Source organism: Hylobates moloch, unplaced genomic scaffold (assembly GCF_009828535.3).
Source record: "Hylobates moloch isolate HMO894 unplaced genomic scaffold, HMol_V3 SCAFFOLD_6, whole genome shotgun sequence".
NCBI lineage: Eukaryota > Metazoa > Chordata > Mammalia > Primates > Hylobatidae > Hylobates > Hylobates moloch.
Window position 1 is genome coordinate 124,739,277 of NW_026652281.1, and position 14,722 is coordinate 124,753,998.

Here is a 14,722-nt window from a genome sequence, read left to right on the forward strand (position 1 = left end):
TTGTTTTGTGCCGGTTTTCAAAGGGAATGCTTCCAGCTTTTGCCCCTTCAGTATGATATTGGCTGTGGGTTTGTCATAAATAGCTCTTATTATTTTGAGATATGTTCCATCAATACCTAGTTTATTGAGTGTTTTTAGCATGAAGGGGTGTTGAATTTTATCAAAGGCCTTTTCTGCATCTATTGAGATAATCATGTGGTTTTTGTTATTGGTTCTGTTTATGTGATGGATTACATTTATTGATTTATGTATGATGAACCAGCCTTGTATCCCAGGGATGAAGCCGACACGATCATGGTGGATAAGGTTTTTAATGTGCTGCTGGATTTGGTTTGCCAGTATTTTATTGAGGATTTTCACAACGATGTTCACCAGGGATACTGGCCTGGAATTTTGTTTTTGTTGTTGTGTCTCTGCCAGGTTTTGTATCAGAATGATGGTGGCCTCATAAAATGAGTTCGGGAGAAGTCCCTTTTTATCTATTGTTTGGAATATCTTCAGAATGAATGGTACCAACTCCTCTTTGTACCTCTGGTAGAATTCAGCTGTGAATCCGTCTGGTCCTGGGCTTTTTTTGGTTAGTAGGCAATTAATTACTGCCTCTATTTCAGAACTTGTTATTGATCTATTCAGGGATTTGACTTCTTCCTGGTTTAGTCTTGGGAGGGTGTATGTGTCCAGGAATTTATCAATTTCTTCTAGATTTTCTATTTATTTGCATAGAGGTGTTTATAGTATTCTCTGATCGTAGTTTGTATTTCTGTGGAATCAGTGGTGATCTCCCCTTTATCATTTTTTATTGTGTCTACTTGATTCTTCTCTCTTTTCTTCTTTATTAGTCTGGCTAGCGGTCTATGTATTCTGCTAATCTTTTCAAAAAACCAGCCTGGATTCATTGATTTTTAGAAGGTTTTTTTGTGTCTCTATCTCCTTCAGTTTTGCTCTGATCTTAGTTATTTCTTGTCTTCTGCTAGCTGTTGAATTTGTTTGCTCTTGATTCTCCAGTTCTTTACATTGTGATGTTAGGGTGGTGATTTTAGATCTTTCCCACTTGCTCCTGTGGGGATTTAGTGCTATAAATTTCCCTCTAAACACTGTTTTAGCTGTGTCCCAGAGATTCTGGTATGTTGTGTCTTTGTTCTCATTGGTTTCAAATAGCTTATTTATTTCTGCCTTAATTTCGTTATTTACCCGTTAGTCATTCAGGAACAGGTTGTTCAGTTTCCATGTAGTTGTGTGGTTTTAAGTGAGTTTCTTAATCCTGAGTTCTAATTTGATTGCACTGTGGTCTGAGAGACTGTTTGTTATGATTTCTGTTCTTTTGCATTTGCTGAGGAGTGTTTTACTTTCAATTACATGGTTGATTTTAGAATAAGAACTATGTGGTGCTGAGCAGAATGTATGTTCTGTTGATTTGGGGTGGAGAGTTCTGTAGATGTCTATTAGGTCTGCTTGGTCCAGAGCTGAGTTCAAGTCCTGAATTTCCTTATTAATTTTCTGTCTTGTTGATTTGTCTACTATTGACAGTGGGGTGTTAAAGTTTCCCACTATTAATGTGTGTGAGTCTAAGTCTCTTTGTAGGTCTCTAAGAACTTGCTTTATGAATCTGGGTGCTCCTGTATTGGATGCATATATATTTAGGATAGTTTGCTCTTCTTGTTGCATCGATCTCTTTACCATTATGTAATGCCCTGCTTTGCCTTTTTTGATTTTTGTTGGTTTAAAGTCTGTTTTATCAGAGACTAGAATTGCAACCCCAGCTTTTTTTTTGCTTTCCATTTGCTTGGTAAATCTTCCTCCATTCCTTTATTTTGGGTCTATGTGTGTCTTTGCACATGAGATGGGTCTCCTGAATACAATACACTAATGGGTTTTGACTTTTTATCCAATTTGCCAGTTTGTGCCTTTTAATTGGGGCATCTAGCCCGTTTACATTTAAGGCTAATATTGTTATGTGTGAATTTGATCCTGTCATTATGATGCTAGCTGGTTATTTTGACCATTAGTTGATGCAGTTTCTTTATAGTGTTGATGGTCTTTACATTTTGGGTTGTTTTTGCAGTGGCTGGTACCAGTTTTTCCTTTCCATATTTAGTGCTTCCTTCAGGAACTCTTATAAGGCAGGCCTGGTGGTGACAAAATCCCTTAGCATTTGCTTGTCTGTAAAGGATTTTATTTCTCCTTCACTTATGAAGCTTAGTTTGGCTGGATATGAAATTCTGGGTTGAAAATTATTTTCTTTAAGAATGTTGAATATTGGCCCCTACTCTCTTCTGGGCTTGTAGGGTTTCTGGTGAGAGATCCACTGTTAGTCTGATGGGCTTCCCTTTGTGGGTAACCCGCCCTTTCTCTCTGGTTGTGCTTAACATTTTTTCCTTCATTTCAACCTTGCTGAATCTGATGATTATGTGTCTCAGGGCTGCTCTTCTTGAGGAGTATCTTTGTGGTGTCCTCTGTATTTCCTGAATTTGAATGTTGGCCTGTCTTGCTAGATTGGGAAAGTTCTCCTGGATAATTTCCTGAAGTGTGTTTTCGAACTTAGTTCCATTCTCTCCATCACTTTCAGGTACACCAATCAAACGTAGGTTTGGTCTTTACACATAGTCTCATATTTCTTAGAAGCTTTGTTCATTTCTTTTCATCTTTTTTTCTCTAATCTTGTCTTTACACTTTATTTCATTAAGTTGATCTTCAATCTCTGATATCCTTTCTTCCACTTGATTGATCCAGCTATGGATACTGCATGCTTCAAGAAGTTCTTGTGCTGTGTTTTTCAGCTCCATCAGGTCATTTACATTCTTCTCTAAACTGGTTATTCTAGTTAGTAATTCCTCTAACCTTTTTTTAAGGTTCTTAGCTTCCTTACATTGGGTTATAACATGCTCTTTTAGCTCAGATGAGTTTGTTATTACCCACCTTCTGAAGCCTACTTCTGTCAATTCATCAAACTCATTCTCCATCCAGTTTTGTTCCCTTGCTTGCGAGGAGTTTTGATCCTTTGGAGGAGAACAGGCATTCTGGTTTTTGGAATTTTCAGCTTTTTGTGCTGGTTTTTCCTCATCTTCATGGATTTATCCACCTTTGGCCTTTGCTGTTGGTGACCTTCGGATAGAGTTTTTGCATGGTTGTCCTTTTCATTGATGTTGATGCTATTGCTTTCTGCTTGTTAGTTTTCCTTCTAACAGTCAGGCCCCTCTGCTGCAAGTCTGCTGGAGTTTGCTGGGGGTCCACTCCAGACTCTGTTTGCCTGGTTATCACCAGCAGAAGCTGCAGAATAGCAAAGATTGCTGCCTGCTCCTTCCTATGGAAGCTTTGTCCCAGAAGGGCACATGTCAGATGCCAGCCAGAGTTCTCCTGTAGGAGGTGTCTGTCGACCCCTGCTGGGAGGTATCTCCCAGTCAGGAGGCACGGGATCAGGGACCCACTTGAGGAGGCAGTCTGTCCCTTCACAGAGCTCAAGTGCTATGCTGGGAGATCCACTGCTCTCTTCAGAGCCAGCAGGCAGGAACGTTTAAGTCTGCTAAAGCTGCACCCACAGCCACCCCTTCCCCTAGATGCTGTGTCCCAGGGAGATGGGAGTTTTATCCATAAGCCCCCGAGTGGGGCTGCTGCCTTTCCTTCAGAGATGCTCTGCCCAGAGAGAAGGAATCTAGAGAGGCAGTCTGGCTACAGCAGCTTTGTGGCCCTGTGGTGAGCTCCACCTAGTCTGAACTTCCCCATGGCTTTGTTTACACTGTAAGTGGAAAACAGCCTATTCAAGCCTCAGTAATGGCAAACGCCCCTCCCCCCACCAAGATCGAGCCTCCCAGGTTGATTTCAGACTACGGTGCTGGCAGCCAGAATTTCAACCCAGTGGGTCTTAGCTTGCTGGATCCATGGGGGTGGGATCCGCTGAGCAAGACCACTTGGCTCTCTGGCTTCAGGCCCCTTTCCAGGGGAGTGAACGGTTCTGTCTTGATGACATTCCAGGTGCCACTGGGGTAGGAAATAAAAACTCCTGCAGCTAGCTCAGTGTCTGCCCAAACGGCCTCCTAGTTTTGTGCTTGAAACCCAGGGCCCTTGTGGTGTAGGCACCTGAGGGAATCTTCTGGTCTGTGGGTTGCGAAGACCGTGAGAAAAGTGTAGTATCTGGGCTGGAGTGCACCATCCCTCACAGCGCAGTCCCTCATGGCTTCCCTTGGCTAGGGGAGGTACTTCCCTGACCCCTTGCACTTCTGCTTCTTGGGTGAGGCAACACCCCACCCTGCTTTGGCTTGCCCTCTGTGGGCTGCACAGAGTCTAACCAGTCCTAATGAGATAAACCAGGTACCTCAGTTAGAAATGCAGAAATCACCTGCCTTCTGTGTTGGTCTGGCTGGGAGCTGCAGACCGGAGCTGTTCCTATTCGGCCATCTTGCTTGGGAATTCCAGGCTTTGGCTTTTTTTGTTGTGCAAGCCTGTGTAGCTCACTGCAGCTTGTTCAGCATCCCACCCTGAGCTCTGTCTGTTCTCCCACCCCACACGCATTTCCAAGTGCCCTCTCTAAGAGCCATGTTGTTATATCCCTCAAAAACACTAGCTGACTTGGAAGAAGCAGCCACTCTTTGAGATCACTGGGTAAGTGAAAGGACAACATGATTATCACATATCAACCCAAGTTTCTGAACTTATTGTTAAGGTGAAACTGCAGCACAAGGATGAAAGGTCTTCTTATGAATGATAATGGGAAAGGTAAAACAAAGGTGCTAAAAGATTTTTTTAAAAAAAGAGCAAAGTAGGGTAACAAAACTCAGAAGAAACTTTCAGAAAGGAAATGAAGATAAGGAAGGGGAAACTAAGGAAAGAAAACACAGAAAAAATAGGAAAGCAACACAAAAGACAAACATGTGAAGGCTAGGTTACTGATGGCAGATGCTTTGCTGGCATTCTGTCTGACTGAAGGTGAAAGCTAGGTTTACTGTAACTACGCCTGCCTCTGCAAGACACACAATAACTGAGAAGCCAGGAAGAAAATACAGTGAGCAAAATCAATATTGCTTTCTGATTAAACAAATAATAAGATAGTTATTGAATTTGACACATACCTTTTCTTCTAAGTCCTTTATTTGTCTTTTCTGGATGTCTGTTTTATCTTCTAAGTCACGAATTCTCTGAAGAAAGAAAAGAAAAGAAAGAAAGCATCAGTAGGTGGTAAGTTGTGCGGAAAAATAATTTACCAAATGAAAACACGAAACTTCCTATACAAACCTGAATATTTGTATAAGCAGCTGGAAACATCGCATGTATGTTTTCCCCACCCAAAAACATGTTGCATGTTTCAGAAATTATCTATGTTTGTGGTAGAAAATCATTGTTACTGATTATCTTTTCAAAAAATATTTGCCACCATTTCTACTGAGCCTATCCCTGTAGACCCCTTCCTAGTGAGGTGTAGATTCTACACCACTGACATTGAGTTTGGCAAAGAGACTTGTTTTGGCCAGTGTAATGCGAGTTGGAATACGATTTGGGAATATCAAATCCTTGTAGAGGGTGTAGTGTGTCTCAGAACTAGAGAGCAAGAAACAAGCTTTGTTATGAACCATTTGGATTGAGATTTTGATTGTTTGTTACCACATTAAAGATGGTTGAGGCTGACTCATATAGATGTAAACAATCCAATTGTTCTTTCTTAACCTTTTTCTCTTAACCCCATTTCAACACTGTTTCAGGATAGAATTTTCTCACAAAACAGAATTGGTAAATTCTCATAAAACAAAGTAGAGATTACACATCAACAAACATTCCCAGGAGGGAACTGGTAAATTAGGAAAACACCAGAACATAACAAGCATAACACAAGTAATCCTAAAGATGAAAAGTTCCAAGACGGTCTTTGAACTTACCTCTCAATTATGTAACGAAATTCCACTAATTTAAACACCAAATATTTGAAATCAACATTACATAACAATTATTTACAAGTAAAATAAAGTCTTCACATTTATATCTGTCAATCTAAAGGTTTTTGTGTTCATGTACATGGTTATATAATGCAGGCTCTTATTTAATACCTCTGCTGGGAATAATTAGAAAATAGAGAAATGGAGTCTATGGAGAAAACACTAGAAGCAAAATGGAATGATAATATAGAAAGAGAGGTTTTTATAATGCAATGGTAGGAGAAAAAAAGGGAAGCTAGAACAAGGGGTTCTTGAACTTGGAAAGCATATCTCCCTCTCTTTAAAAGAGTAGATCTCAACTGTTTGTCTCTCCCTGCCCCAGCTGGGGACATTTGGCAGTTCTGCACATTTTTTAAAGTTAGTTAATATGTTTATTTATTTTAAGTTGTGTAATTCAGTGGTTTTAGTATATTCACAAAGTTGTGCAACCATCACCACTATCTAAATGTCTTGACATTTTTGTACTGTCACAACTGGGAGTATGTGCATCTAGCATCTACCGAGTAGAAGCCAGGAATGCTACTAAGCATCCGATAAGGCACAAAACAGCCACCCCTCCCCCTAAAAAAGAATAAAGAATTATCTGCTTCAAAATTTCAGTAATGCTGAGATTGAGAAACTCTTCTTTAAAGTAAGGGGGCTAAGGTTTGTGCAACAAGAGATGGTGTGTTTTGGTCAGAGTGAGACCATAAAGGCTAACCTTGAAATTATACCATAATGAATGCTGGAGAAAGGGATGGGACTGGAATGTTGATGGTGTGTGTATACATGTATGATGTGTGTGCTGGTGTATATTTCCATAGTGCTGTCAGTGCTCCATAGCTACACAGTAAAAGAATAAATTTGCTAGATATTTCCACCTTGAGTGTTCAAGTAATTCCTTGGCATGTCTGCTGGATATGGAGGCAAGTACTATATGGACAAAATCATGAATATGTAAAATTACTGCAGTATCCATTCAGCCATCACATCTATGCTTGTTGGGCACCTCCTTACATGCTCATGACTGTGCTGAATGTAATGGACAATACAGATCAGGCACCAGTTAGTTCCCTTTTCAAAGAACTATCAGATCCAGATGGAATAACAAAATTAAATAGAAAAGGTAAACAATGAAAAAAAACTGAATAACTTTATCACCCATTTCCAATTCCTAGTGCAGTGTTTAGCATGGAGAAGGTGTCCACACATATTTTTTTGTCAAATAAATGTGTTACACTACATCATATGATGTATACTTGATTTCTTTTTGCTTCCCATCCCTTTGCCATCCACCCAACAGAAAACCTTGTTGGATCCAAAACATTCCTTTTCTACCCACTTCTTTTTATCTCTACTGATACCAAGTTCACCAAGTCATTGTCTTCCCTTGTCAGGGCTGGTATGGCAGCTTCTACCTGCTCTTCCTGCCTTTTATTTTGACCATCTTACTCCATCTATAGCAGCCATTGTGAACTCTCAGAATGTAAAAATGATCTCCATGGTCCCCTGAGTTTAAGCGAGTGGGGAAGAAAAGAAGGAAGAGTTAGTTGAGTTATACTCAGAATAAAACTCAAACTCCTGCAAAGCCCTGTGTGATGTGGCCCTTTCTTAGCTCTGCAACGTCTCCTCCTATCAACCTCACTCTGGCTCTGTGTGCTCCTGACATTCTAGCCTTTGCTCTGTTCCTTGACTATTCCAAACTTATTCCCATGATAGGGACTTAGCCCTTGTTGTCCCTGTCTTCTGGGACATTTGGCCAAGATCTTTGTGTGGCTCATTTCTTGGATCTTAGGTAACTTCAGAGAGGCCTCCACTGACCAGCCAGCCTAAAGTGGCCAATCCTACTCCCAAACTCACATACACATTGTATACATTTCTGCATAGCACTTATTGCCACTCTCAGAAATTGCCTCAGTCATTGTTCATTTGTGCTGTGGCTCTGTCCCTGTCCCTCTGTGAGATAGATGAGAGTAGTGATCTGTATGTCTTTGCTTACCATTATACTCCCAGCACCTGGTACACAGCAGGGCCTCATTAAATGGTTGTGAATGAGTGCATAACAGCATATAGAATGTAGATATCTTGAGCAGTATGTGGTTCATTTTTAAAATTTTCATGAGGGAGAGGATCCTGAATGGGTTGGATCTTAAACTGGGACTGGAAAAACGAGAACACTTGGATCAATTTAATGGAAACGAATGGACACTTTAGAGGTGGAAAATCACAGCACAAGTGGGACCAGGATGTTTTGCATGAGTGGAGAGGGAAGTATGCTCTGGGGTTGGGTCAAATCTGGTTTTGGAGGGAGGGGCAGTCAGCTACTGAAGGACCTGAAGAGACCTGCGTAAGACTCTACTCAACTGGAAATTGGACCATGGAGACTTTGGGGCAAGAATGTACCATGAGGAAAAATGAGAAGAATCTGTGATGAGATGTGCAGTGGATTGAAAAGAGGAGAGCTAGAACTAGGTCCCCATGGCAGCTGCATGTACTTTTAAAAATGCTATTTATTATGATATATCATAATTATTTTTCTTTGTGTTAATCATTTTATAACCATCTATGGGTCCTACGTTTTGTGTAGGCAGGGTCCACGGTGAATTCTCTGTCTAGCACAGTACTTAGCACCTAGGAAACACATTTAAAAGTTTGACTGAATAAATGCATAGGTGATGGAGTCAGATTCACAAAGAGAACATCTGGCAGTACCTGGAAGCTGGTGGAACAATGAAAGGTCCTGCACATGCCTGGGGTGACAAAAATGAACGAAATGGACCAGTATCAAAAACATTTCAGGGGAAATGCCAGTTGGATGTGGTGCTGTATTAATGCTTACAGGGAAAGAATAGAGAAGACACCAGTGTTTTTAGCCAGAGTGTTGAGATATGGTAATTCTACTGACTAAGACAGGCAGATGGGGAGAGAGAAGAGAAGTAAGGATAAGAACACATCAGTTCACTCTTAAACATTCAAGCAGAACTGTGTAATACATGGTTAGTGATATACTTGAGAAGTTAGAGTGTATTACATAGTTACATGTAAAAAATCCTGGCCAATATCTTCTGGAATAATTCTATGAAACTCAGCTATTAGTTAAAAGGGAAGAAGAAGAGTAAGAAATAACTGGCAAAGGCATATTCTAATGAACATTTGTTTAGAAGATGGATGGAAAATGTCAGTGAAACTCTCTGAGGTTCAGAAATGTAGTGTACTATCAGAGCTACTGGATAACTTAAAACCAACTCTTTCAGGAGAGAAGTATCTCAGCTAAATGGTTAAAGAAATACTCAAATGGAATAAAGTTTTTATGATAAATAAATTTAGATAACTATGAGTCCATCTTAAAAGTAAACACTTCTGTGTTTCCATGACATAACTCCCAATTTGTTGAAAGTAATTACATGCTATTGCAGCACAAGAAATTTGTGCAGAATACATTTTTATCCCCTGCTAGAAGAAAAGAATGCATGAAGCAATGCGATGATGCCATAAAGTCTATTATTAAAGACTTTAAGAAGTCTTTCCATGGGTCAAAACTCAAACTTTTGTGATGGAATCTGAAGGGGCATTAATAGGAACATGTATGTATTTATCATTTCTGGGACACGTGGCTTCAGAATTCTCCACCTACTTGGGTAATCTGTTAGCCTATAAAATCCACAAAGCTCCTGCTTGCATCTGAAGTGTGCTGTGTCATGTCCTCCATGGATTGTTTTTATTTGCCTCATAAAAGAACCCCTACTTCTTTTCCACTTACCTTGATCACTGATGACCACACGATTTTTACCGCCTATTCATACCATCTGAATTTTGTACCGGTTGCTTCTTATAGCTTCTGAGGATTGAATACTATAACCTGACACTTTCAATGCTGGAATCCTTATTGAATCTGTATTTTGACCAGGACCTCAGCCCTCAACTGTCAGGCTATGGCATGAATAAAGAGTTGCAATTAAAAATTTTGGCTGGAAATTAGTATTGGGTGCCTATTTTGGACCTTGCTGATGAATCACATAAGTCATGGATGATGGTACAATACAGTGGTTAGACACATTGACCTTGGAGTTCAGCAGACCTAGGCTGTCATCCTGACTGTTGCTTACCATCTGTGTCATCTTGGGCAAATCACTTAAGCATTCTTATCTTCAGTATTGTTATCTCCAAAATTGAGATAATAAAAATACTTACCTCATAGGGTTATTATGAAGATGAAATGATGTAAGTAGAGCCCTTAGCTTAGTTACTGACATAAAGCAAATGTCAGTAAGTAAACAGCAGCTGCCGGGCTTTGTTGGTGGTGATGTTTGTAATGTGAACGGTCCTTGATCTATTTTACACTATTCGGATTATTATCAGGCTTGTTTATGGACTGGAGTGAGCAGTACATGGGAAGCACTATTTTTGCCCTGGAGAGTGTCCTGCATCCCTGCATAAGGCAGATAATCAGAGTCCATGAAATTCAAACGGTATTTCGTGAAAACGTAGTTCTAAAAATAGTAACAGTATTCAGTCCTTCTGAAACGCCAATTTTCTCAAGATTGAATTATTATAAAACTGTCATTTTTGTATGTGCATGAAGGTAGAAAACAATGGTTATTTATTTTACTCTCTGAAAATAACTTGTATCTCCTGGGCTTCTCCGTACCCATACTCAATACCATGTACCTAGTACTAAGTTCCATTTGCTAGTACTAACCCTACGCAGAGGTAGTGACTCAGTCCTCACCTGATGGGCTTGCTGTAAGAGCTCCATTCTCTCCTGAAGAATCTGACAGTCATACTCTCTGCTCTTCCTCAGCATTTGCCGCCGTAACTTTTCTACTGCCGTCCTCAGCTCCTCTTGCTGTTTTTCACTTAATAATTCACCAAACTTGATAACAGTTTCTTGCTGTAGAGCATTGTACAAAGTAGCTTCTAGTTCCTGGATTCTCTGGCAAATAGAATTAGAAAAGTCTAACTTCGGAACTTGCCATTGATATCTGGTGTGGGAGTGTACGCTATGTATGTATATGTGTATGGCTGTCAATTTTAGGCTTATAGGATCTTAGCAAGAAAATAATTTCAAAGCTTCTCTAGCCTAATTACACTTCTGAAAATCTCCTTTTATGAGATTCCATAAGGGTTATCTAGCCAATTCATGAACTTCTCTAGTGAGGGAACATTTGTTCTTTCTTGGGACCCTGTCCCTTTTATATACTTTTCCTTTTTAGAAAGCCCTCGCTTTGTTATAATAACTGTACTTCCTATCCTAAAGTGTAGCTGAGAATAAGTGTGTTCTCACTTCTACTTGACAGCTCTGGCCAGGCGCGGTGGCTCACACCTATAATCCCAGCACTTTGGGAGCCCGAGGCAGGCAGATCATCTGAGGTCAGGAGTTCGAGACCAGCCTGGCCAACATGATGAAACCCCATTTCTACCAAAAATATAAAAAATTAGCCGAGTGTGGTGGTGCGCAGCTGTAATCCCAGCTACTCAGGAGGCTGAGACAGAAGAATCGCTGGAACCTGAGAGGCAGAAGCTGCAGTGAGCCGAGATCACATATTGCACTCTGGTCTGTGCAATAAGAGTGAAACTCCATCTCAAAACAACAGCAACAAAAAACAAACAAACAAAAACCAACAAGACAGTTCTTCATATATTTAAAGACATCTATCATGGTGGCCATACTTCTAGAAATAAATAGTCTAAGTTAGAACAAAATACTTAAAATTGGAGATATATTTTATGCACAAAATACCACCCCCGTTTTATTAATACATGACAAACCTCTGGTACTTGAAGATGGCTTTATGGTCTCCATATTTTTTCTTGAAATAAAATTGAAAAATAAAATCCAAAAATGACCTGAAGTTTTGGAATTGGTCTGTTTTTAAGTTCTCTGAGGTTTATGGCTGCTCTCATTATAATATTTCTCTGAGTCTTTCTTTTGTAGATGAAGTATGCGCTGCCTCTTATATCTGTTCCTTTTTCTTTCTTTTTTGATATGCTTCAGATAACGGTTGCTAAAATCTACAATCTTATCCCTTCTAAGTTTGACAGAAGTGACCAGACATGCTTTGGTGAGAAATATTTTCCTAGCTCTTGTCCTGGGCTAAGCAGATCTCATCTTTTTAAGGATAAATATGGTTTTCTGAATGAGTACTCAGTAGTCTCAGGACCCACATAAACACACAACTTAATTTCGTACAGGTAGAAGAGGCAAGGGTGAAAGGTAGAAGTGAAGCAAAACTCACTTCCTTCTCTGTCTCTAATTAGCAACAAATGCCCATTCTCTTCTTTCCCCATCAAACAAGCTCAGAATCTCTTACTCATTTTGGAATGCAAAGACAAGTTCATCTTTGTAACGAGCAGGGACTAAGTGCTTCACTCTTTCCCCAAAAGTGACTCAAGCTGCTTCCAGGAAAGCATTATAAAAACCTCTTCTAGGAATTCTTTGAAATGTTCCTTTAATTTGCTCTTTTTCTTTTGATTCATAACTGTGAATTAATGGAGGGTGGAGCATAAGGAGAGAAGAAATGTGGGCTGTAGTTCAGTATGAAGAAGTGTGTAATAGGAATTTGGTAGAGGGGAATGGATCACATGTGCTCCTTAATCAGCATAATCTTCTGTGGGAGACAAAAAGGCACAGCCTATTTACCATGGAAGCCTCAGTTGCTGTGGCTGGATTATGGCAGGCCACAGGACCTGGAGTCAGATCTACACACTACTTATTTATCAACTTGGGCAAAGTTCTTATATTCTCTAAATCTTACTATCCTCATATGTAAGATATGAATAATAATCTTACCTATACCTCACAAGGTTCTTGTAAGAGATAAATGAATTAAAAATACCCATAACAAACATTAAACACATTATTCCACCACTAGATCAGACTCCCAAATGATTGGATTTGGTTTAATAAAATTTCTCTTTAATCCACATTGCCATCCAATCTGTTCTTCACTTAATATTATCCAACAACATATATTTAATTGTTTTTGTTTTGTTTTGTTTTGAGACAGGATCTTGATCTGTTGCCCAGGCTGGAGTACAGTGGCACGATCACAGCTCACTGAAGCCTTGACCTCCCAGGCTCAATGAATCCTCCCTCCTCAGCCTCCTTAGTGGCTAGTACTACAAGGTGCATGTCACCATGATTGGCTAATTTTTGTATTTTGTATTTTTATTTTTATTTTTTGGAGATACAAGTTTTCATGCTGCTCACACTGGTCAGGAATTCCTGGGCTCAAGGGATCTGCCCACCTTGGTTTCCCAAAAGTGCTGGGATTACATGCATGAGGCACCACGTCTGGCCTTTTAATCATTAAAAAATGAAGTATAATTAAATATTTATTAGATATTATAAGAATATCTTATAAGAATCTTAGAATAAGTAAAGAACTAGGAATGTATTTGTTCTAAAATCAGATCTGAAAACCAGTAAATGAATGAACTGCATGTCGTGATCTATTCAAGTACATAGCATGGAAAATTAATTAGGATACTTTATTCCACAGTACATAACTGTAAATACTTTGGGTGTCTCTATTGCTTGTTGTACCTACCATATATGCTTGGTCAAGAGCTTGTTTTCTGTAGTCTAGTTCTTCCTCCAGATAGCCTTTGATTTTGCAGAACTGTTCCTATAACAAAGGGCCACATTGATAGAGTCAGCTTAGTTAACTAGAAAGTGACATACAAATGGTATTGACTAATGTTTCCTCTAATTCTACCATAAGACAAATCACTAATATTTGTAGAGTCATAAATTTTGTCTGTTAGGGAAATAGTTCAACTCTCATAGTCTCACACAGGAATGTGAAAATCAATGGAAAGCAGCATAAAAGATATAATGAAAAATCCACATAGAATGCTCTAAAAGATTTTTAATCTGAGAGCACGTGATTAAGTATAGATTTTGAGTAGTGTTTAATAATAATAAGCCTATCTATATAAATATATTATGATAATATACTTTTGTAAGAATGTGATAAAATGTAACATAGCTGGGTTGCATAATCAACAAGTTTAACTGATTCAAATTCATCTGTGTACAACTAGCAAACATAAGGACAAAAATAGCAACTTAAAGAGTGGGAGGGATTCCACCCACACTGCTGCTTAATGAGTGGGTGTCTGCTTTTGCCACAAAGACAGTGTGAGCTGGGAAAAATCAATCTGATGTTCCCTCTCTTGTTCTCAGTTTCTGTGTGCTTCTCATATTACGAGCATCTTGCCATTAGCACTTAAAACTATATTTTGGGTACGACATAGTCCCAAGCACAAGTCAATTGTTTCTTTGGGTGCTTAACTGAAGGAACAAAGACTTCTTCCAACTCTGAAGAAAAACTCAATGGTGCTGACTTTTGAGAGATCATATATCTGTATGGAGTAATTTTGCTGTTGACTTTGCTGGTGACTGCTGAATTCCAGCACCTAGAACAGTGCCTAATACAAGCTAATTGCTTAATTAATATTTGCGCTTTTAAAGAGTTTTCAAGGGTAATTTTGAAGAGAAATTGTTTATTTGGAAAGCTTTCTTGGCCAAATATAAAAATAAAATAAAATAACAAACTGTTCTTTTTATATGCCTTGACATTGGAGCCGAACCTCTTAGTAAAATGTGAGCACTGTATAAAATATAAGCAAATAATCTATAAGCTATAATGTGCTACACAAATGCAAGTTGTTTTTATAGGATTCCCTGATCCAGTAGGAATCCACTACATGTTTTCTAGTTATAATGATAACATTAATCATAATCTTGTTATAAATTTCTTTTTTTTTTTTTTGAGACAGAGCTTTGCTCTTGTTGTCCAGGCTGGAGTGCAATGGCG

General features: G+C 39.2%; 1 protein-coding gene across 7 annotated transcripts in view; it reads right to left on the reverse strand.

The window, feature by feature from the left end:
- The window catches only part of JAKMIP2 (janus kinase and microtubule interacting protein 2), a 189,822-nt gene that overhangs the window by 22,111 nt on the left and 152,989 nt on the right, over positions 1 to 14,722 (reverse strand). For all 7 annotated transcript variants that reach the window (XR_009213846.1, XR_004248846.2, XR_009213845.1 and 4 more), the window contains 3 exons: positions 13,451 to 13,528; positions 10,630 to 10,833; positions 5,064 to 5,129 (listed from right to left, as the gene is read on the reverse strand). Coding sequence is in view for 4 of the 7 variants with exons in the window: in XM_032158277.2 (XP_032014168.1) it covers positions 5,064 to 5,129; positions 10,630 to 10,833; positions 13,451 to 13,528 (348 nt within the window). In the remaining 3 variants the exon portion in view is untranslated. The remainder of the gene's footprint in view (positions 1 to 5,063; positions 5,130 to 10,629; positions 10,834 to 13,450; positions 13,529 to 14,722) is intronic.